At 46.6% G+C, this 19,475-nt stretch overlaps 1 protein-coding gene across 2 annotated transcripts in view; it reads right to left on the reverse strand.

The window, feature by feature from the left end:
* MDN1 (midasin AAA ATPase 1) overlaps positions 1-19,475 on the reverse strand; it is a 902,759-nt gene that overhangs the window by 289,320 nt on the left and 593,964 nt on the right. For both annotated transcript variants that reach the window (XM_082250237.1, XM_082250236.1), the window contains exon 60: positions 10,124-10,329. In XM_082250237.1, the coding sequence (XP_082106363.1) occupies positions 10,124-10,329 (206 nt within the window). The remainder of the gene's footprint in view (positions 1-10,123; positions 10,330-19,475) is intronic.

Raw genomic sequence — 19,475 nt, forward strand, 5'->3', positions numbered from 1 at the left:
TCCAGATGCAACTGCCTCCCCAGTGCTTTTTCCCATTGGAGATAATAAGGTCTCAACAGAAGCTTTTTTGCAGAAATTTAGAGGAATATATTTACAATATTAAGCCCAGGGAGTGGGGTCTGGCTCTACAGATGCTCCCAAAGGGTTTAGAGTATATGGGGTTTTTTTTTTTTTTTTGAGTTGTTGAAGAAAATGGCTAAGCTGTAGGTAGCTATTGTGTGCTTGTAGGGGAATATTATGAGAAGAATGTAAGGTGTCAAATGTCAGTATCCTAGTAGGGGTAAAACAGAGTGTGAATGCCCGTGAATGCGTCCACCAGAAAAATTAGGCCTGATTTTGGCAACCTGGAGAGAATAATGAGCAATGCAGAAGTCGGAGAAGGGGGAGATGGGGAAAGATCAGACCTGCGGAATATGTAACAGAGTCCCACAATCGTAGAGAGTGGGCTAAGCATGGCCTCACTGCGGTTGGGCAAAGAATAGGAGGAAACCAGGGCAGGAAAGTAATAGGTAAAGGATCGGAGTGGCCCATAGCAGTAAATTAAGGACTGAAAGGCCAGCATTGATCTTTCAGGTGTACAAAGCCTGTTAACTGATTTGAAGAAGTGTGGATCCCCAGATATACTTTAAAGCAGGCATGTCCAACCTGCGGCCCAGAACCGCAGGCGATGCGGCCCACTGCCCCCTGACAATTTTATATAATTTTTTTCCTGGGGAGGAAGGAAGTCAAGTCGGGGGAACGGCCACAGAGGCAGCCTCTGAGGGTATCATCCACTAGTTGTGTTAAATAAGTGCTGGGGGGGCGCGGTAGCACAGGAAGGGCGCGGCAGCGTTTTAACACATATACCTTAACTATAGTATATATTTTATATGCGGCCCGAGAAAATTTCTCTACACTCAATGTGGCCCAGAGAAGCCAAAAGGTTGAAGAATCCAAAAAAAGTAGACCGCACTCAGGAAAGTAAGATGAAAACAATCAAAACTCCTTTATTCTTCTTCGGTGTAGCAGACAGACAGTACAATGCACATAACAGACGTGCCGGGTTAACGCGTTTCACGAATTAAATCGCTTACTCATAACCATACACTGAAGTGTATGGTTATGAGTAAGCGATTTAATTCGTGAAACGCGTTAACCCGGCACGTCTGTTATGTGCATTGTACTGTCTGTCTGCTACACCGAAGAAGAATAAAGGAGTTTTGATTGTTTTCATCTTACTTTCCTGAGTGCGGTCTACTTTTTTTGGATTCTTCATAGCTTGGACGGCGGATCTGACCAGCACCACCCATTGAACTGACACCTGAGCGGCTCTCTCTTTGTTGCCAATTGAAGCCAAAAGGTTGGACACGCATGCTTTAAAGCTTGCATTGATGTATGCATAAAATATGTGGAGGGACTAAGAAGGCCAAGAAAAAAAAAAATAAAGTAATTTCAAGAGAGAAAACATGCAAATTACAGTTATCCTACCAAACCAGGACAATAGTAAGTGGGACCAGGACGACATGTCGGACATTCTTTTAAAAAAGGGTGGAAAATTGGCCTGGTACAATCCAGCATATTATGGGGTGAGGCGGATTCCCAAATAGGGCAAAAAGAGGAGAGCCATTGAAATGGAAAGGCAGTTTTCAAATCTATTGATACCAGAAGAGAGGTTGACCTACATTGCTTTAGACTTGGAAGGGTTGACATGAAGTCCCGGGAGGGATGCAAAAGTGCATAGGAGGGATAGTAAATTTGGCTGAGAGATTTTAGGTGAGGTTAAAAATAAAAGCAAAATATCGTTGGCGAATAGGGATATTATGAGAAAGGCGCACATCATCATCTTTTATATCTGAATGAGAGCGGGTGGCCTCCGTCAATGGTTTCAGAGCCAGATTAAAAAAAAGTAGCAGTGAAGTAGGCAACCTTGACAAGTACCCCTACCAATATAGAAAACAGATGACAAATCCATAATTCTGTTAAACCCCCCATGGAAGGAAGGTTAAGATCCGATCCACCGTGAAGAAGCGAGGATGAACCCCAGGAGACTCACACCATGCAATGTACGTCTCCCACATACGATGGTAGATCTTCCTAGAGGCAGATTTTTTAGCTTAACAGCGTAGGAATCACCGATTCAAACAAATCTCCATCCTTCAGCACCTGGCATTCAACAGCCAAGTTGTTAAAGCCATCGACTGTAAAGCAGGAAGGAAGATTGGTCCTTAGGACAGCAGATCCTCCCAGAGAGGAAGTCCCCAAGCATTGGCGACCAGCTGTACCAGATCAGCATACAAAAATCAGCGAGGCCAGCCTAGAGCTACTAGAATGACTGGAATCTCTTCTGCCTGAATACTACACAGGAGACGTGGCAGAAGTTTAAGAGCTGGAATGAATCAGTCAGCCCACCTTAGAATGCGAGCTACTTAACGAGCCGCCAGGACATTTCGTGTGCCCCCCTTGGTGATTGACAGACCACGGCCGTGGCATTGTCCGAATTAACTTGTACCGGACACCCCTTAAGATAATTGTCCAATGAGCCAGATAGTCTTGATCGCTCAGAGTTCCAGTACACGAATCGGCACTCTGGGCTCTGCCAGAGTCCAGACCCCCTGAGTACGTCTGTGCTGAGGACGCCTCCACACCTGGACAGGCTGGCTTCCAGGGAGACAACCAACCAGTACAGGGGGGAGAGAAATTTTTCCTGTCGAAGAGCCGCAGAGCGAAGCCACCTCTAGAGACCGTGGATACTTGATCGATTTCCGAAGAACCTCTTTAGCAGAGATCTTGTGTGGAACTGTGCAAACAAACCACCAGGTATATAGACCAGTTTTTGTGGACAGAACCAAAGCAGACTCCTAAACGTTCAGGATCCCGTAAGCGATCTGGGGACAAGTGCAGGTTGGAAGGGGAAAAAAAACCTCTCCAGAGGACAAGACTGAACTCAATCTCGTAGCCTGACTGGATAACTTTGTGGACCCACTTGTGTGTACTAGGGAGGTCCATTGATCCAGAAACTAGCAAAGACATCCAGCCCCCTACCTACACACGGGTGAGAGCGCCCCTTCATGCAAAGACAGCCTTGTCCGCAAGTCTGGAAGAGCCAGGCGACCAGGTCCTCTTGGAATCTCGTGTGGAGGTCCTGACTCTTGATCCCTTGTCTTGAGATCCTGAGAGACGAAGAGGCCGATTAGGATCCGAGGAGAATGGCTCACATCCACGACGGGGCTCCTTTCCCTTGGTAGCATGCGGAAGAAGCGTACTCTTTCCCCCCCCCCCCCCCCCGTGAGACCCTTAACGATGTCATCCAAGGAAGTTCCAAACAGGCAATACCCTACAAGAGGGAGATCAGACAACACCTTCTTAGAAGTTTAGTCCGCAGACCAGCATTTCAGCCAGACAATACGCTGAAGGACCGCTGCTGATACAGACAGCCTAGAAATCAAAGGAGCCAAAGAGGTCTTACAGAAACTATAGCCCCTGGACCAACCGGTCCGCCAGCTCCGCAAAGACAGGGGGAAGCTATTCTAACTCCAGGTCCCGGCATAAAAGCTCAGCCCGCTTTTTGACCAGAGTTTGCGACACCATGGCAATAATAATTACCAGACTAATTGCCGAACCATCCACAGCGCACATATGGCGGGCCAGAGCATCCGCCCTCTTATTAGCTGGACCTGTAAAGGTCGGGGACTCCTCAACCAGGATGAAGGAAACTCAATTTGACCTGAAAACCAGCGAGTCCACCTTTTATGCAGTAAATCCCCATAAGGCTATCGCAAACAAAAAACGCCTAGCAACCACTGCGTTTTGGACAATCCCACTGTTTTGTGACAATGTTGTCAAAATAAGCAGAAAGAGGAACACCATCGCCTCTTTGGAGAGCCTGTGGGTGCCAAAAGGAACGGGAGCCTCCAATGTGGCATCAGCCGCAAGCTCCATTTTCAAAGTTTTACACACTAGACACAAACCGTGCATCCACCAGCGCATATTTAAGTGCGGCTAGAGGAGCAGAGGAATCATCCGCACTATCTGAGCACTCAGGGTGCGTGGACGCAGACCCAGTAGGGTCGCTATATACTGAGCTCACTCCGAAAACATATCAATAAGGGGAGGCAAAGGGGGCGCAAGCCAAGGGTCCACAAATGGACCACCTATTGGGCTCCACAAAAAACAAGGGGGGGTCACCCTCCCAGCCCGCCATAGAGGACATAAAAGGACATCGCCCCCTTCAAAGGAGGCCGCCCACCGTGACGCGGATGCTCAGGCAGGGTACTCTCGCTAAAACAAGGTGGGTGCACCACACAATAATGAGGGCAAGACTAATTAAAAATGAAGCACCCCCACAGCACTACCCGATCTAAAGGAGATGCCAAGCTGACCATTTGGCCAAGCAGGCCGGAAACAATGGCCTTAATTTTTGTGTGGGCGCAGCTGCAAATGCTAGGATCCTCAGCCCGACAGAAGCTCAAAGAAGAGTGGGGGCTTCAGCTACACGCACTGAGGCTGCCCCACAACGACGGCACCCTACTCGGCTGCATGGCCTAGTAGGCCCACAGCTAAAATTTTTTAGGGCTCCCAGACACCAGCCCCAGCGGAGCCGACCACCCAGGAGCAGTGGAGGGGAAGGCGGATGCCCAAACGGGAGGCAGTGGCTTCAGCCATACTCACAGGGGCCGCCTAACATAGTTTACGAATAGTAGGCCCCAAGCCGTGGCCTACATTTTCGGTCGGATCCGGCCGAGTGAGGCTTGTGGATGCTAAACTATCCACTATCCCAGCCCAAATACCGCCGCAGGGAGCCCAGAGGACATCCCTGCCCTAGTCAACAGCCCCTAGGATACCCTCCAGGGGTAATGGGGGGGGGGGGGACAGCTACTTACCACACCAAAAACAGGGTGGGCTCCATTCCGCACATGACACCACTCAATCGTAATTTGGGAGCTGTCAGCCAGGAGGAAACGCTGCGACTAAGGCCGAAGCCAGTTCATATGCATCCTCGCGAGACGTTTAACTCACAGGCCAGAGTGGGGGGACCCTAGGGATCTATATTATCTAGTTTGTCGCCCAGTCCGGCACTTGATCGTATTTCACACAGGAACAAAATATTAATGAGAGGAAAAAAAATTCCATTCAAAGCGGAGTTCCACCCTGGGACATTTTTTTTTAATAAAAATACCCCTGGGACAGTCAGGGCTAGTGCATTCCACAATGGCTAGCCTCTGATCTGTCCCGGGTCGCACTTACCTGCAAGAAGAAATACTTACCTTGAAAATGTATTGTCCAGCGCTGCCATCTCAGGTGTGGGCAGCTTGAAGCCAGCGCGATCATCTTCTGTGTCCTCTTCCATCTTCTTCGGCCCCACGATGCACTGCACCGGCCCCGCCGTCACTTACGGTGCCGCAGCGTCATCCCTACACAGCTTCTGAGCATGCCCAGAAGCTGTTTAGCAAGGTATGACGGCGCCAGCACCGGAACTGACGTCGGGGCCGGTGCTGGCGCATTGATTCCTGGGAGTGATGACGTTCAGCTCCCATGAATCATTGCAAAGCCAGGAAGTGACGAATCGCCGAGGGGAGGAAGAGGAAGTAAGGTAAGTATATTTTCTTCTAAACCAGGTAAGTAAAAAAAAAAAAAAAAATTGTGATTATCCATTTGTTTTTCAGGTGACCCAGAGCGAGAAGATGGAGGCAAGTTTAATTTTAGGGTGGAACTCCGCTTTAAAATCATAAAAAAAAAAATGCAAGGACCAGAGATCCCAGCAAGGAACTGGGTTCTGACAAGGCAGTAAAAAAACGGAGTACCTATAGCAGGAAGTGGGAGTATACCCCTTGGGACTGCCCCATAGGTGTAGTCAAGTTTTTTTTTTCCTGTAGGGGGCAGCATAACCAATAGTTAGGAAGAATCAGGGGCTGTGTCCGTCGAAAAGAGAAATGTAGTTTTAGCCCAAGGGGTGTCATAGCGCTGTCATCCATCACAGGAATAAGGCTCCGAAACCATGACTACAGACATGAAATACGGCATTGACAAGGTATAAAAATTCCTTATTCATATCGAGAGAAAAGCACGGATTCTAAATAATGGCTGTGGGCTATATGTTGAACCTGTATTATTCGCTTAATAGCATCCCCTGCCTGCCTCTGTGGAACAACGCCACACTGAGCCTTTTTGACTAAGTGGGGATGGAAAGAATTTAAACTATTAGCTAGAATTTTGGTCAGAATTCTCATATCTATGTTAAGAGAATTGGGCCTGAAGTTGGCCCAAAAGGAGTGACCGCGGTCAGGTTTAGGAAGCATCACTAGGTTAGGGGTCAAAAGGTCTGATGTGAAGGTCTGGCCATCTTAACTGAATTATACATAGCTGTCAGATGGAGTTAAAACCTAAGCTAGCTTCCTATAATAAAGTGCCATAAAGCCAGCCAGGCCATTTGCCCACTTTAAGGTCTTTAATACATTGGAGGACTTTTGAGATTTGTATATCTCGGTCCATAAGAGATCTGTGAGCCTCAATGTGGGAAGTGAAAAAGAACTCAGGAAGGAATCAGTGTCCTGACTACATATCCGAATAGGGTCTGAGTACAATGTGCTAAGGCAATGAAATTCCTCCAAGACCCGAACTGGGTTACCAGTAAGTACATTATGTCGAGTACGTAAAGTGATAGGAGAAAATTTAGGAATAAAAGTACGCAGTCTATTGGTCAACATCTGATTTGGCCTATTCGCCTTAGCATACCAATTCTGGCAGGATCAACGCAAGATGCACCCAGCTCTATTAGACAAAGAACAATCTCTGAGCAGGTCTGGTCCAAAAGTTGACAGTTGGTAGGGGTGGGGGATTGTTTAAATGCAGTGGAGAGTACCTCCAGACGGGCCTCTAGGTCCCTTTTTTTAGGCAACGTTCTCGCTTACATTTAGCAGCCAGCTGAATAATGTGGCCCCTAAGAACCCGACTTGTGTGTCTCCCAGAGGCATACAGGGGGGAAAAAAATCGAACCTGCAATAAGGAGGAAATATTCCGCAGAAGCTTTCAGGATATCTACCTGGACCTCAGAGATAGGAGCAAGGCATTCATGACTCAGGGGAGTGCTGAGGTTTATTAAAGGATAGAATGGCAACCTGCCAAGACAGGATTGTGATTTGACCATGGGGCAGCAAGGATTGAAGTAGATACCACTAGAGAGAGAGGTTTCCTTAACAAACATATGCTCTATTTTAGAATGAGAGTGATGGGGGTGAGAATAATGTGTGTACTATTTACCTAGGGAATGAAGCTCACTCCAGAGACCAACCAGATCATGAGATTGTCAAGATGAGCAAACTTTTTGGTGCCAGGAAATGGTGCAGCGCGTTCCAAAGGATATTTGTCCAAAGCAGGGTTCAAAGCCAGATTTGAGTCTCCTGCAAAGGAGGAGCGTACCCTTTTGGTGGGATGACAGCAAGCATAGATATGGATCAGAAAAGGTCCCAGGGTTGAGTTAGTGGCATATCAAGTCATGATGGTAATCACTGTATCCTGAATAGTGCCTTGAAGCAACAGATACCTACCATCTTGATCCGCTATCGGTTTAGTGCAACTAGAAGTTGAAGCCTGTCATATTTGAAACAGAGCAGCTTTTGGTATGCGCTTCCATCCTTTCTTCTTATTCAGTTGATGATTGGGAAAGACGAGCCCCTAGAGAGCTGCACCAGGCTTCGATTGAAAAAAACAGTTTAATTGGACAGTGCAGTATGAAGCGGCGCTTAAGGTTTGTTTGGGTATGAGTCTAGACAGCCGCAAAGGCCAATAGACCTTCTCCCTAACCACACAAGGACACACCATTATGAAAAGGGCGAGTCTCTGGACCTGGAGGACATGGGGGTTCAGTTCTTACAGAACTGGGGTGTAAGCCTCTGCTTACAAAGGCTTGTTACTTACAAACTTCTGGGATTCTGAAGTGACCTGTCACTTTTGCATGCAGCCTTTAGAAGAACATGCTTCCCCTTAGAGTCACCTTCTAGATGAAGGCTTCTACAAATAAGTGCCCATCCTCAGACGGCAGGTTCTTCAATTGTTTCATGCAGAGAAGTTCTGTTGAGGCACTTGAGATTTTTCTTAAGTGAACAGACAAGGTGCCCAACCAGGAAAGCTGCCTGTCTTGGAAGAAATCTATTTAGAAACTAAAGGCTCTCTGAAAATCTTCCAGGAACTACCAGATTGCAGAATATTCTAGGGCCAATTCTGTGGAATGAAGCCTGGGCTTTGTCCAACTTTCAGGACTTGGCAACCTCCTACTGCAGGGATATATAGCTAAGCCTACCAGAGAGGATGACGTATTTTCTAACTTTCCGTGGCACATGTAAAATCTGTAGGACTTAATCTACTGGGACAATAAGGATTTTATTCAAATAGGAAATGACCGGATGATCAGTTGGAGAACCCCATTTCTTCCAGTATTCTTCCATTAGGTACTGCTAAGCAAAATGCTTCAAAGGTGAAAATACCTTCTCTGGTTGAGCCTAATCGGCAGTTGAGGGTGCACAGGAAAGGATTTAGGATGTCGTGGCAGCCAACAGGACCAAAATGCAGTGACATTAGATGAGGCTCCTTGAAGTGGCAACTTCAAGTTTGTTTGCACCATGACTCCAAGGAAGGGAACTATGGTCATCTGTCCGTGGCAGCCTGGGGCCATCCCTTATTACCTGAGAGGACAAGTCAACAGATGATTTTTGATCAACAGTTTCCAAATATTCCTAAGGACGTTCCTCTTAACACCTCATCCTCCCACAAAAAGGAAGGCAGGGGAAAGAGCACCCACACTTGCTACCTAGGTGTTTATTCACCTGCAGGGCAGTTCAGAATAGTCTATAAAAAGAGAACTAAAGTCCACAAAAGGAAAACCTCAAGGACACCAGCTAGGTTTAACTGAGATGGGAAGGTTTTTGCCTGGGCAGAGACTCCTGCCTTTTTTTAGCCAGTGCCTATTCACAGGACGTTGGCAACATAACCCAAGTAGTTATACGAGGTGCCTGTTTCTTATGACCTAAGAAAACTTGTTTGAAAATTCTGACTCTTGAATTCTAGTATACCAGACACTAAGTTCCATCTATAAAGTAATAATCTAGAACACTGTTTCTCAACTCCGGTCCTCAGGGCACACTAACAGGCCAGGTTTGCAGGAAAACTGAAATACATCACAGGTGATATCATTTGCTGCTCAGTGATTGCAGTACTTTTGTCTGCATCTCCCCAAGGTAATACTTAAAATCTGGCCTGTTAGTGTGCCCTGAGGACCGGAGTTGAGAAACACTGATCTAGAAGGCCTGCTAAAGCTTTTAAGGAATTTGGGAGAGGGGATATTTCACACCCCTAATAAGCAGCAGGATTGGTAAAAGGAATTGCCTGGGATCCTGGGATTGCTTCACCGAGGCTATGAAGATCTGAATCCATCGAAAAACGTATTGTACCAAAGTTCATTAAAAATTGCCTTGGGTATTCTAATGCAAACCTAGTAAACTAAATTTAGAGCATTAACTTTACCTTTACAAATTTCAGAATTGGTCATCCAAAACAATTAAGGTGGTATTATAACTTGACAGTACACGGTTTTTATTTTAGCTATATACCAGTTATTAGGGTTTCAGTATTATAAGTTGGAAACCGCATTCTGGTGTTTCACATTCACATAGGGGGTTTCCACCACTATTAAAATGTTTGTTTAAGGGGACAGCAGAACAGTTTTTGGCTATTCAGTTCCATGCGGTGTGGAAACATATTTCAGTGACTAGCAGCAATCCTATTATATATATATATATATATATATATATATATATATATATATATATATATATATATATATATATATATATATATAACCTAACTGCCCAACGTGATATACTGCATTAAAATGGCACGTCGCCAATAAAATGCTGTTTAACCTGCTAGTTTGACCCATCCTTGGTTTTTACTCAAACTGCAAGATGATTAGGGAATGCACAATCTCAAGCTATGCTCACTTTGGATCTAGTCAATAGATGGGTGTATTTGTTGAGGGTCATCTATAAAAAATGTGTGCGTTTTGGATGCTATTAGACTTTTACACAATTTAAATTTTGCCCAAACATTATAAACAGGGCTTTAACATTAGTAAATGAAACAGATGATGGACCTAAAGCTTGCCAAAGATGAAACTGCCATATTTGTCCAAAGTGTTGAGTTGATCATTTGTAGTTGGTGTGTCTTCTCAGTTCCCTCTCCCAGGCTAACATGGGAGGTCAGATTTCCACTCAAATCCCATGGTACCGGTTTGCTGCTGTTCAAAAGAACTTCACAGAAGCATTTGGAGAACACAGCTTTACTTAGGATGGCAGGACCCTAGAAAAAAATAAAAAAAGGTACATGAAAAATTCTTTAAAATGATGATTAAAGTTAGATCTGAAAGCCAGTAAACACAGCTAAAATACAAAATGTTAACATATATGAGCTGCCTAATGTGCCAAAGGATTTATACCTTTGACAAGCCCTTTAAGGCCTCAAACCTCTGCCACATAGCACAGTTAGAAGTGTAACACTGCTTTCACTGTTATGCCTCATTTACACCATGTTTTAAAATCTCCAGTGGCCAACATAAAACATACCATGGCAGCTGAAGGGGTTTATAAACGTTCTGTGGCCACAATGCTTTTCACGGCTGCAGCAATTTTGACTAGGCAAAAACATGTGAAAGGTGGCCCCACTTGTAAAACTCGCTCACAAAAGGTAATGATTGGACCATGTCACAACCACAAGCCACATGCTTGGCTCACAGTTGCAGCACCGTATTCAAATGCTAAACCCCCCAAACCCCCCCCCCCAAAAAAAAAAAAACACAATTCAGGAGGTTCCAATATCCAATTCTAAACATCTAGACGCCACTACGTTTATATCAACTATGTAAAACAAGACCTATTACAGTTGCAGAATATAGCAGAGTCACCACTGCACCTGAAAAGCAAGTAGCCAAATATAAGGCATCAACTCCACTCACTCCTCCCTCCCCTAGTTAGAGATATAACATTTCTGGAAACTTTGAAGCAATTAAAGTTTTCCCTGTTAACTAGAAAAAAAAAAAACGGATTTTTGTCTTACTGTAAAATCCTTTTCTCTGAGGTTCACTGATGGACACAGCATCAAGTCTTCAAACCAGTAGGACTAGGTGGAAACATTTTTGGTTAAGCCCCTTTGTAACAAGCAGTGTCAGAAGAACATAACCCCAAAGAGGGGGCTGTGTCCGTCAGTGAACCTAAGAGAAGGATTTTACCGGAAGACAAAAATCCAGATTTCTCTTTCGTTTACTGACAGACACAGCTTCAAGTCTTCAGACCATTGAGATGTTTTAAAGCAGTGTCAACATGAGGGGTGGGAAAAAAAACAACAGCAAACGCATAATTCCCAACAATGCTAAATAAAGCCAGCAAGGTAACAGGAGCTCCACTAACAACAACTGGAGCTCACTACCAGGAAAAATTTACACCCTCAAGAAGCGGAAGCCTCTGCAACTGCAGCCTGCAAAACTTTGCGGCCAAATGCCCTTATCCGAAGATGCAAGTACATCCACCTTATAAAATTTTGTGAATGTGTGTACAGATGATCACATAGCCGCCTTGCATACCTGAACCACTGATATCTGATGACGGAAGGCCCAGGAGGAACTAAGCGCCCACGTAGATTGCGCTTTAACAGGGAAAGGAGGAACCTGAGAATTAAAGGAGTGGGCCTGCACCAACGTCTGCCTGATCCACTTGGAAATGGTCGCAGCAGATGCGGCCTGCCCCTTACGAGGTCCATCTGTAACAAACCAAGAATATGATTTTTTAATTGGTTCAGTCCCTGCCAGGTACACCAGGAACCACCCTTACCACATCTTAGGCATGTAAGGCAATTTCCTTTGGATGTTTTGGCTTAGGACATAGGGATGGTAAAACAATGTCTTCATTTAAATGAAACCCCGAGACAACCTTAGGATGGAACGCCTGACAGGTTCGCAACACCACTTTGTGCCTACGAATCACCAAGTAAGGTGACCTACAGGACAATGCAGCCAACTCCAACACACGATGTATGGAAGTAATAGTTACTAAGAAAGCCACTTTCTGCGACAGAGTGAGCAGAGGAAGTTCTCAAATATTTTCAAAAGGAGGTTTTTGAAGCACCGACAGTACCAAATTGAGATCCCATGGCGGTACCAGGGAGCGCACTGGAGGAGCCACATGGCAAACTCCCTGCATAAAAGTGTGAACCAAGGACTTCTCTGCCAACAGTTTTTGGGAAAAAATTGCTAAGGCGGAAATCTTGCCCTTTATGGTGCCCAGAGCCAATCGTTGATCTACACCCAATTGTAGAATCTCCAACAGGCGAGGACACAGAAAAGGACCGGGGAGAAAACTCCCACGACTCACACCAAGTAACGTACCCCTTCCAAACACGATGATAAACTTTCCTGGAGGTAGATTTCCTACCTTTCAAAAGCATAGGAATCACCGACTCCGACCGCAGTCTTATCTTTCAGCACCTGACTTTCAAAAGGCAGGCCATTAAAGCCAGCGACCGTGAAGCAGGATGGAAGATTGGTCCCTGAGACAAAAGATCTTCCCTGAGAGGAAGTTTCAAAGAGACGTCTCCTACCAGCCTTACTTGGCCTGCGTACCAGGACCGGCGAGGCCAGTCTGGTGCCACCTGAATGACTGAAATTCCTTCTACCTCGATTCTGCGTAGCAGTCTTGACAGAAGTGGTATTGAAGTAAAGGCATAAATAAGACGATACTGACCCAAAGAGGCCCCCAGAGCATCTGCAGCTTCGGCCAGAGGATCCTGAAACCTTGACACGAACCTCTGCACCTTCCTGTTGAGACGGGAAGCAAGCAGGTCCACATCGGGGGGTCCCCCACCAAAGAAACAGTTGATGAAATACCTCCGGGTGAAGGGACCATTCTCCCGGGACCAACATCTGCCGACTGAGATAGTCCGCTTGACAATTCTCTACCCCCGGAATGTAGAAAGCAGAGAGGGGCTGGAACATATCGTTCTGCCCACCTCAAGATGCCGGCCACTTCCCAGGAAACTCTTTGTGCCCCCCTTGATAATTGACATATGCCAAAGCTGTAGCATTGTCCAATTGTATCTGCACAGGGCGTGCCTGCAAACGATCAGTCCATTGAGACAAGGTCTGATCGCCCGAATTTCCAGGATGTTGATCGGCAACCTTGACTCCTCCCGAGTCCAGACACCTTGGGCCAAACACACTCCCAACAAACATCCCCATCTGGACAGACTGCATCCTTGGTGATCACAGTCCACTACAGGAGAAGAAAGGATTTTACCCAGACATAGGGCCAGGGAGCGGAGTTACCATAAGAGAGACTCCCTGAAGCCCTGACTCAACAGGATCAGATTGTCCAACGACAGCGGATCCCTGTTCCATTTGATCAGAATCTCCCTTTATAAGGATCTGGTGTGGAACTACGCAAATGGAACCGCCTCGAAGGTGGAGACCATCCGACCCAGCACTTGCATGCTAGTTCTGAGTGATGAATGATGGTAAGACAACAGGAGCCTAACAGCATACTGTAGCTTCAGAAGTTTAGTCTGAGGAAGAAACACCCGGGCTGAGGCTGTGTCCAGCGTCAGACCCAAGTAGTCCAGCTTTGTAGACAGAAACAGTGCTGATTTCTGAAAATTCAGTCTCCACCCGAACTCCTGCAGAATTCACAACGTAACATCCAAGTCGGCTTCTGGAGCCGAAGACGACTCTGCATGCAGAAGCAGATCATCCAGGTAACCTAGTACCACAATCCCCTTCTGCCGTAACAACACTGGGGCCAAAACCTTTGTGAACACCAGAGGAGCTGAAGCGAGACCAAAGGGTAACGCCACAAATTAAATGTGCTTCTTGCCCACAGCAAAACGAATGCTGATGCCCGACATATATAGGAATATGAAGGTAAGCATCCTTGAGATTGATAGAAGCCAGCAGATCTCCTTGATGAAGGAAAGCTACTACTGTGTGGATGAATTCCATCTGAAATTTCTGAACCGACACAAGTGGTTCAGAGCTTTGAGATCCAAGATCAGATGAACCTTGCCTTCCTTCCTGCTGTAAACAGATTTGAATAAAAACCTTGGAAACGTTCAAACTCTGGAAACACACAATAACTAGGAGACGGGGGGGGGGGGGGAGGGGGGGCTGGGCCCAGAAGTAGAATCAGTCAGGAGGGAGCAAAGGACTGAAGGCAGTGGTAGGGTCAGCAGCGACAGTAGGTCCACAACGTCAATTGGCAGGTCTGTGCGGGAAAACCTTAGACCAAACAGGAATAAACAGAACCGCCAATCATGTTTAACTTCGGTGAAACTAAGAGGGGTATATGCTAACGCCAGGAGCCTAGCTAATAAAATGGATGAATTGGAAATGTTAGTACATGAGGATGACATAGACCTTGTGGGAATAACAGAGACTTGGTTCGACCCCTCACATGACAAGCTGGCCGATATCCAAGGGAATTCAGTGTACCGGAAGGACAGGGTAGGAAAAAGAGGGGGAGGGGTATGTCTCTATGTCAAGAACAATATAAAGGTGATAGAAAGGAGTGACATTACGGATGGGATGAGCATGGATTTAGAATCTGTGTGGGTTGAACTCCATAGGGAAAGAGAAAAGGGAAAAGTAGTTGTGGGGGTTTGCTATAGGCCACCTAACCAAGGGGAGGAGGTAGAGCTGGAATTTTTAGCACTTTTGGGTAAAGTGGCAAGATTGGGATCAGTCATCATATTGGGGGACTTCAATCATCCCGACATTGACTGGGATGAGGGGACTGCACACTCACAGAAGGCCCATCTATTCACAGAAACCTTATAGGACAACTACATGTCAACGTTGGTGGATTCCCCTACCAGAGAAAACGCGGTCCTGGATCTATTGATCACTAATGACCCAGACAATCTCGGAGGTAGGAGTCCAGGACAACCTGGGCTCTAGCGATCACAGGATGATCACATTTCGTGTAAATAATATAACACGGCAAGTGGGGAACATAAGAACCCTAAACTTCAGAAGGGCAAACTTTCCAAAATTGTACTCATTGATGGAAAGGGTAAACTGGGACCAAACCCTGGGATCACTGATCACAGAGGAAAAATGGGAATGCTTTAGTAACATATTAAGCAAATGCATCTTGCAGTGCATTCCTATGGGAAATAAATTTAGAAGAGACAAAGCCAAACCTGGCTGGCTAAACCGTAGCGTTAAAAAACTTATTATTAGGGGAAAAAAATTGGCCTTCAAGAAATATAAAATCAGAGGGCACAGTATCGGCTTTCGAGCAATACAAGGAGGCAAATAAGAAAAGTAAACAAGAAATCAAGATAGCTAAAATCAACTTTGAGAGAAATAGCGGAGGATAGTAAAAAAAAAAAAAAACAAAGAAATTCTTTAAATATATCAACAGCAAAAAAACTAGGGCAGAGCATATTGCACACATAATTAACAATGACGGGAGGATGGTTACAGAGGACACTGAAAAAGCAACCGTGCTGAATGCTTTTTTCTCGTCAGTCTTTACACAGGAAAAGGAAGGGTACACTGACCATGACTGTATGGTTAATAGTAATACACAGGACTTGCCACTATGGCTAACAGAGGGTGAAATCAGGGAAAGGCTGGATAAACTTAACACAAACAAATCACCAGGCCCGGATGGCGTACAACCGAGAGTACTCAAGGAACTCAGTAAGGTTATATATAGACCACTGTTCTTGATCTTTGCTGACAGTATTAGGACAGGAGATGTACCAGGGGATTGGAGGAAGGCTAACGTGATTCCGATATTCAAAAAGGGCCAGAGGCATATCCCGGGAAATTATAGGCCTGTCAGTTTGACATCAATAATATGTAAACTTCTGGAGGGGATGATAAGGGACTATATCGTAGAGAATGCTAAAGACAACAACACCATCAGCAGTAATCAGCATGGGTTTACAAATGGGCGTTCTTGTCAAACCAATCTCTTAACATTCTACGAGGAGGTGAGCTGTGAGCTAGATAGGGGCAGAGCAGTTTATGTGGTGTACTTGGATTTCGCTAAGGTGTTTGATACAGTTCCCCACAAGCGCTTAATTTATAAAATAAGGTCTGCAGGTATCGACAGCAGGGTTTGCTCTTGGATACGAAACTGGCTAAAAGGCCGTGTCCAAAGGGTGGTAATAAACAGGGCTTACTCAGACTGGTCTGAGGTAGTAAGTGGGGTGCCCCAGGGCTCAGTCCTGGGACCAACCTTGTTCAATTTATTCATAAACAGCATTGAGGACGGGATCAGTAGTTCGTTATCAGTTTTTGCAGATGACACAAAATTGGCCAGGGCAATAACTACACAGCATGAAGCAGATATCCTACAGAATGACCTGGACAAAATAACGGAGTGGGCAACGACATGGCAAATGAGGTTTAACGTGGAGAAGTGTAAGGTTTTGCACTTGGGGACTAAAAACATAAAAACACAATACACGTTAGGAGGGGAACCCTTGGGGGAATCAAAAATGGATAAAGATCTGGTAGTCTTGGTTGATGATAGATTAGGCAACAGCATGCAATGTCAAGCGGCAGCAGCCAAAGCCAGCAGAATATTAGCATGCATAAAGAAAGGGATGTATTCCAGAGAAGACTATAATCCTTCCACTTTATAAAACTCTGATCCGACCGCATCTGGAGTATTCTGTCCAGTTCTGGTCGCCAGTCCTCTGGAGAGATGTGTTGGAGCTGGAGAGAGTCCAGAGAAGGGCAACTAAACGGATTAGGGGGTTGGAGGACCTTAACTATGAAGAGCGGCTGCAATCGCTCGATTTATTCTCCCTGGAGAAGAGACATCTGAGGGGGGACATGATAGCAATTTATAAATATCTTAATGGGGATCTCAGCTTAGAAAAAAAACTGTTCATTCAAAGGAATTGCATGAGGACTCGAGGACATACAATGCGATTAGAGGAGAAGCGTTTTAACCTCAGGCAACGAGGAGGGTTCTTTACTGTTAGGGCTACAAGATTGTGGAATTCTCTACCACAAGAGGTGGTTTCTGCGGGTAGTATGGTGGCTTTCAAAAGACTCTTACTTACATCTCAAGGATCAGGACATTAAGGGCTATGTGAGATGATTACAGCCACACACACACCTACACAGGTTGAACTGGATGGACTATTGTCTTTATTCAACCTCACCTACTATGTAACTCCTTGTGCCAACAGGTCCTGCACTGCTCCGTAGAGACAATGTAGCTGCTCTGGAGACAGGCGTAAGTTGGAAGGAAAGAACCTTGCATGAGGTAAGGAGCAAAACTCGCAACCAAACCAATCAGTTCGTGGACCTATTAATCCTGAATGCAAGGTCCACGGATCCGGAAAGAAGCAAAGATGTTCCCCCCCCAACCCAGAGGGCAACCCTTCAGGCTGTGTAAGGCTTGTCTGCGGAACCAGAAGTGCCCGCTTTGGACTTACCATTCCAAGGTCTCTGGGAGCCTTCCACAAATTTAGAGTTGGATCTCGAGCCCTTTTCCTTTGATCCAGACTAGGGATAGACCAATATGGTTTTATCAGGGCCGATACCGATATTTTGGTCACGTGTCGGCCGATATGTGCCGATATTTTGTACATTTAAAGTTTTGAAAAATAAAGACAATTTTTGGCACAAATCTGGTACTGAATATGTTCGTTTTTATTTAATGCTTAATTGCTGGCACCCTGTGGTGGGTGGCTGGCACAGGGGCTGTGGGCGGGTGGCTGGCTGGCACTGGGCCTGTGGACGGCTGGCTGGCACCGGGCCTGTGGGTGGCTGGCTGGCTGGCACCGGGCCTGTGGGTGGCTGGCTGGCTGGCACCGGGCCTGTGGGTGGCTGGCTGGCTGGCACCGGGCCTGTGGGTGGCTGGCTGGCTGGCACCGGGCCTGTGGGTGGCTGGCTAGCTGGCACCGGGCCTGTGGGTGGCTGGCTGGCTGGCACCGGGCCTGTGGGTGGCTGGCTGGCTGGCACCGGGCCTGTGGGTGGCTGGCTAGCTGGCACCGGGCCTGTGGGTGGCTGGCTAGCTGGCACCGGGCCTGTGGGTGGCTGGCTAGCTGGCACCGGGCCTGTGGGTGGCTGGCTGGTAAAGAGCCTGTGGGTGGCTGGCACCGGGCTGCTGTGGATGAGTGTATGGCTGTGATACACTACCGCGAGACTAGTCCCGACTCCAGACGAGGCTGTCCAATGCGAGGGAAGCGGTCTAAGAAGGCAGAATGACGTCACAAAAATATCGGCCAGTTCCAGTCCAGACAGACGAAAGGGCTGCTTGTGAGCCAAAAAGAAGGGACCCCGCTTACGGCGAGGCTCCTTGCCCTTAGCAGCCTGCGGAAGCAATATACTCTTGCCTCCCATAAGACCCTTAATAATCTCTTCCATAGAGACACCGAACAGAAGGTCACCTACAAAAGGAAGATCAGTCAGCACCTTTTTAGAAGCCTGGTCAGCCGATCAGTACTTCAACCAGACCATGCAGCAAAGGATCACCGTCACAAAAACCCTGCCCGCCAAAGGGGCCACATTACAAATATAGTGTAACCCCTTGATCAACTGATCCGCCAGCTCAGAAAAGTGTTTACTCCTCTCTAGATCCTGGCGCAAAATCTTGGCCCATTCTGATAAAGTATGGGATACCAAGGTGATGGAAAACACCGGTTTCAAAATTGAATCAGCCTCGGTGAAGAGGTACCGGACCAGAGTGTCAGATCTTTTGTCCATACAGTCCTTAAAAGACAGAGAATCCTCCACCAGCAAAAAGTGTGGCCATATTTAGCCTGGAAACCTGAGAATCCACCGATGGTGGAACTGTTCGTTTCTTCTGAAGAGACTCCACAAAGGGATTTCTCCTAACAAAAAACACTTCGATATTCCAACCATGCATTTGGGTGAACACCACTGACTAGTGACAATCTCATCAAAATAGGCAGGAAAGGGAAACACCTTAGTCACCTTGAAAGATTTGTAGGTGCCAAACTGCACCGGCGTCACCGACTCAGCTGGAGCGGACTCCTCCAACTTTAAATTTACCCGCACTGACAAAATCAGAGACTCCACCAGCGCTTTTTCATGCGCGGCTGCAGAGAACGACATCCCAACTATTATTAGAACACTCAGCATGTGTGGACGCAGACCCAGTGGGCTGAATCTCGTCCGCAACGGCCAAATCTACCTCAGAATCTGAGGAAGCAGAGGATACAGGTGAGGACGAGGGGCGCTTCTTGCCAGGCCTCCTTTGCAAGGCCATAGCTACTTTGGCTACCAGCGACTGCAGGGCTGCAGTCATGGCCGCCAGGGCAGACAAAGACCCAGAGGGTCCCGCAGCTTCCAGGAGCAGACCGGGTGGTGAAACGCGCTACAAAGGCTCCATGACCATAAAGGGTTTTTTGGAACCGTGCTGCTCAGAAATTTCAGGAACCCCCCCCCCCCTGCACCAATGGGGCACCACAAG

Source organism: Pelophylax lessonae, assembly GCF_965119305.1.
Source record: "Pelophylax lessonae genome assembly, chromosome: 3".
NCBI classification, from domain to species: domain Eukaryota; kingdom Metazoa; phylum Chordata; class Amphibia; order Anura; family Ranidae; genus Pelophylax; species Pelophylax lessonae.